This window comes from Rhipicephalus microplus, chromosome 2 (assembly GCF_043290135.1).
Source record: "Rhipicephalus microplus isolate Deutch F79 chromosome 2, USDA_Rmic, whole genome shotgun sequence".
In the NCBI taxonomy this organism is placed as follows: domain Eukaryota; kingdom Metazoa; phylum Arthropoda; class Arachnida; order Ixodida; family Ixodidae; genus Rhipicephalus; species Rhipicephalus microplus.
Genome location: NC_134701.1, coordinates 261,553,733 through 261,558,779, shown reverse-complemented (window position 1 = coordinate 261,558,779; position 5,047 = coordinate 261,553,733). Strand labels below are relative to the sequence as shown.

The following is a 5,047-nucleotide window of genomic DNA, read 5'->3' as shown; positions in this document are numbered from 1 at the left end:
TGCCGTGCGCTGAAGTTGATTTATGTAGCACTGTCCAGGGCCAGCATCTTCGCCAGCATCAGCGCTTCATATCAGCTTCTGGTGTTTCTAATACGCGTGTTCCAGTTGACATCGTTGCGCATGTGCAAACAACTGGTTATATAAGCATCTGCAACTCTTCAACATATATCCGTGCGTGCAACATTTGTACATATACTTAGCGTCATTTCATGACATGTCGCTCAATAAAAAAAAAACTGTAATGAGGTCACCTTTACTCCGCATGTTTCGCATAGCGCCGATTCCCACTTACGTGGCTTCTGCCGATTTTTTTTGTCTCTCTCTGTCATTATATTAAAGCAAATCTTAATTGACCTGATTAGTCGCCTTAGATGCTAACAAAGTCCTGTTTACTACCACAATATCCTAAAGAAATTTGCTTATACCAGCACGAACATAGAACCCTGGAACCCTAGCAGCAATTCTGACGGAGATTTTCCCGTCTTCTGTGGTGTTCTCCTGTAGTTGAACAGGAGCCGCACAAGGTTGTCCTCCAAATTACCCTCCCTCATCTTCCGAAGTCCATCCTTTATTGTACGCACTGCTCGTTCTGCCGCTCCATTAGACTGTGGATGAAAGGGCGCCGTTTTCAGATGCATTATGTTGTTCTTTGCCACGAACGTAGCAAAATCCTGGCTAGAAAACTGTGTCCCATTATCCGAAACAATGGTTCGCGGGACGCCGAATCGACTGAACATGGCGCGCAGACAGGTGATTGTGCTTGTTGTGGTGGCATGCTTTACTGGCACGGCTTCTATCCACTTGGTATGGGCATCTACTGCAACTAGAATCATCTTGCCTGCTATGGGTCCGGCAAAATCGACATGTAGCCGCGACCATTTTTCATTGGTTTTCGGCCAGTTTACTGGTGGTGCCGCTGCCGGCATTGGCATGTTTTGGGCACAGTTCGTGCAGCCGGCTGAAAGCGCTTCAATATCGCGGTCTAGTCGGGGCCACCAAAATTTTGACCTTGCCACTGCTTTCATTCCTGACGAGCCTTGGTGGGTCTCGTGCAACAGTTTCAAAAGACGGTCCCGCGCTTTTTCCGGTATCACTACGCGATGCCCCCAATACACTAGGCCATGGGCTACGGACAGTTCTAGTTTGCGGTCGAAAAACGGCCGCATCGTTTCCTCCAGCTGTTTTGCACTTTTGGGCCAGCCATGTAATATACAATTCTTTACCGCCGTTACTGCGGGGTCTGTGGCCGATAGCTGCTGTAGCTCCCGTGTTGTGATAACGCCATCGTCAAAATTATCCAGAGCGAGGACATATTCCGGTGGCTCACCCACGTCATCAGCCTCCGTAGACCGCAGTGGCAGCCTGCTCAGGGCGTCCGCGTTGAGCAACTGTTTTCCCGGCGTGTATTGCAGCTTGTAGCGGTAGCCACCCAAGTACAGTGCCCAGCGCTGGATACGTGCTGCAGCCAGGGGTGGCGTCGGGCGGTCGGATTGCAACAAGCTCAAGAGGGGCTGGTGGTCCGTCACGAGAGTGAATTGGCGACCTAAAAGGTAATCACGAAACTTAGTGACGCCAAACACTAAAGCCAGGGCCTCTCTTTCCAGCTGAGAGTAATTTTTCTCGGCGGCCGTCAGTGTACGGGACCGGAACCCAATGGGTTTTGGCATGCCGTTACTCGTGTGAAAAAGCGCCGCGCCCACACCGTAAGGGGAAGCATCACATTCGAGCTTCAACTCTTTCAACGGGTCAAATTGAACAAGAACCTGAGCTTGCATTAGGCTGTCTTTTGCTTTCTCAAAGGCAGCTTCTTGTTGCCGCCCCCACTGCCATACTGTGCCCTTCTCCAAAAGTTTGTTGAGCGGAGAAAGTAGAGTGGACATATTTGGAAGAAATTTGGCATAAAACGTCAGCATTCCTAAAAAGGAACGCAGCTCCGCCACGTTCTGTGGGCGAGGTGCCTGAGCGATCGCTTCCAAATTTTTCTCTGTGGGATGAAGACCCTCTCTGTCTATCCGATGGCCGAGATATGTGACAGAAGGCTGTCTAAAGCTGCACTTATCAGACCTTAGCTTAACTCCGTGTTCACGGAACCGTTGCAACACACTCTTCAGGCGTTCACTCCCATCGCCACGAGCCTCCGAAACCAGTACATCATCAAGGTAAGCCTGAACCCCTGGCAAACCTGACAGTATTGCATCCATTTTTCTTTGAAAAATAGCCGGAGCAGAGGATATTCCGAAGGGAAGCCTATTATACGAAAACAAGCCTCTGTGCGTGTTAATGACGCAGAGCTTCCTTGCGGCTTCATCCAAAGGAACTTGATTATAGGCATCTCGCAAATCAAGAATGCTAAAATACTCCCCGCCGTTTAGAGATGCAAACATGTCTTCAATCACTGGGAGAGGGTACTGCTCAACTGTACAGGCTGGATTTAGGGTGGCTTTGAAGTCACCACAAATTCTAACAGTTCCGTCTTTCTTAAGTACCGGCACGATGGGAGTGGCCCAATCGGAATGTTGGACTGGTGAAAGTACACCGATGGCTACCAGCCTGTCCAGTTCTTGCGTCACCCTGTCCCTTAGAGCGTAAGGTATGGATCTTGCCTTACAGAATTTCGGCACCGCTCCCTCTTTCAGCTGCAATGTGGCTGGAGGCCCCTTGATCAGGCCAAGATCCTTGGAGAAGACGTCGTGGTAGTCGTCGACAATGTTGTGAACTGCCCCAGCGGGTTCTGGCGTTGAGTGTAGCAAGTCTTGTGCCGACGGCTGCAAAACTGGAACCCCCGCTCTGTGGAGCAAGGAAATCAGATCCCGGCCACACAGGTTAGGTCCCGAGCAGTTCAGTACAATAAGACGGCAGTAAACTGAGACGGCCCTGTATTGCACACAAAGTTGCAATTCCCCCATCACTGGGAGTGGTCCAACGTAGCATGACAACTTCACCTGAGAAGGTTTAAGCGCTGGCCACTGTTCGCGATGCTTGTCAAACACGTTTTTGGAAATTACGCAGACAGGCGAGCCAGTATCTACTTCCATTGTAAGTTGTACGCCATTCCATGAAAAACTGCGCCTTATCGGCGGCTCGAGGCGGCTTTTTCGTGCAGAAAGTAAGGTCCATATATGTGTCTCGTCCTTATCGTCGTCTTCAGTTACGGCTTCTTCGAGAGTCAAAGCTCTTCCCTCCACTGCATGCGTTGCGACGCGGCTCTTACTGGCGGTTGTGCGGCACATCTTTGCGAGATGCCCATGACGTCCGCAGCGATAACACCTTGCTCTAATCCAACGACAGCTGTTGCCGTCGTGTTTGCTGCTTCCGCATCTATCACAATGCTGTGCCGCGTGCCGAGTCGGAGATGTTTTAACAGTGTTGGCCTCGGACGCGCGTAGCTTAAGCAAGGGCGTAGCTTCTGAGGTCATGCTTTCGGCACCATTTTCAGCTGCTTCGACAGACAGTGCCAATGCTTCGGCTTCTTCTAGCGTTAAATCCTTTTTTGCCAACATCTGTTTCCTCAGTGCCACGGAGCGTACGCCGCAGACAATGCGATCCCGAAGCATGCGGTCAAGAGACGTGCCGAAATTGCAGTTGTCTGCTATTCGGCGAATAGCAACGAGAAATGCGCTAACGCTTTCGCCTGGAAGTTGTGAGCGATTGAAGAACTTGTAGCTTTCCGTTATCTCGTGCTTCTTAGGGTCATAATACTCATTCAAGCTCTGAACGACTTCCTTGTATGTCAGTTCATTTGGTGCACGCGGGGCTACTCTGCCGGCTAGCACCTCGACCGTCTTACTAGACAACGCCGAAACTAGTAGTGCTCGCTTCTTAGCCGGGTCCGTTACACTGTTCGCCTCGAAATACGCTTCTGCTCTGACGAGGTAAGGCTTCCACTTATCTTTCGTTTCGTCGTAATCCGGCAACTGCAGGGAGGCCATCGTGGTCGGTCCTCGTTCGTCTGACGCCAGGACTCGTAGTCCGTCAGGTACCGTGGGTAGCGAAAACCGACTTCGTCGCCACTGTTACATAGCTAGCCGGGCAGCCACGGCAAGCATACGCAGACAACCGCAGACTAGGGCAACGAGTGAACGTTTATTGTTTCGCGCAAGCTTCTTTTGTAGCTTCATCTACGAAGCAGGGAGAGGGGGAAAAGGGGGGCGGGAATGGCTATCGCTTCAGCCATCGACAGAAACACGAAGGGGGGAAAGGGGGGGACGTAGAAGTAGGAGAGTTCAGTTCGCAACAACCTGATTAGTCACCTTAGATGCTAACAAAGTCCTGTTTACTACCACAATATCCCAAAGAAATTTGATTATACCAGCACGAACATAGACACAATGCGATTGCTCTGCGTAAAAATATTTGCGTGCACTGTTTGTGTATCTTGCATATTACATATGGTTATTTTTTCACGATACCAGCCAAGCTTTTAAAAACTTTGTCCAGTCTTTTTTTCAAGTTCATGTAAAGAAAAAGAAAACAAGCTCTGCCTGGCGACAATAAAATTCGAATATGTTTGCCAACTGTACGTTTGTTTACGTAAACGTGGTATGATGCTCTTTGAATAGCTCAGAATACACCGTGCTATGATCAACGCTGCTGGGTTGTATTTTGATAAAAAAGCGAGAAAATTAAGAGCACTTACCTGTGCGCAGTTATTTTAGCAGCACTTGAAAACAAATGTTAATGCATTCAAGTTGCTGGGTATATGACAAAATATCTCAGTGTCCCGTCGTACATGTTAAAATGCAGCAAAAGAAATGCGAGCTTTTACCACTTTTTTTTCAACAGACTTAAATTCGCATGCATTAGCTCTTGAGCTAGCGTTTGAGATGACAGTCGCTTCCAGCGAATCGAGGAATATTCGAGTAAAAAATTAACAGCAGCAATATAAACGCCTTCTTTTTAAGTTTAATCAACGCAGGATTATTAATGCAATCATAAAAATAAAAGAAAGAATTCCGATTTTCTTTTAAACGCGTTTGCACTTTGGGTTTTTTGGCGTGTTTCTTTGTTTTTATTTCAAGTGGCTCAGCATTGAAGTGTGTTCAAGGAA

The 5,047-nt window shown here is 48.6% G+C and overlaps 1 protein-coding gene across 1 annotated transcript; it reads right to left on the bottom strand.

Moving 5' to 3' along the window:
- Positions 1–419: 419 nt before the first annotated feature.
- On the bottom strand, positions 420–4,224 carry LOC142794781 (uncharacterized). Its single transcript, XM_075885949.1, has 2 exons — positions 2,609–4,224; positions 420–1,543 (listed from the first exon to the last, which is right to left on the bottom strand). Exons 1-2 carry the CDS (start codon positions 3,927–3,929, stop codon positions 420–422), a joined length of 2,445 nt encoding a protein of 814 aa, XP_075742064.1. The 5' UTR covers positions 3,930–4,224.
- Positions 4,225–5,047: the final 823 nt, after the last annotated feature.

Coding starts and splice junctions, on each gene's coding strand:
- LOC142794781 (XM_075885949.1), bottom strand. CDS start 3,929: ATGGCCTCCCTGCAGTTGCCGGATTACGACGAAACGAAAGATAAGTGG. Junction 1,544..2,608: donor GGGAGCGGTGCCGAAATTCT/GTAAGGCAAGAT, acceptor ATTACCTTTTAG/GTCGCCAATTCACTCTCGTG.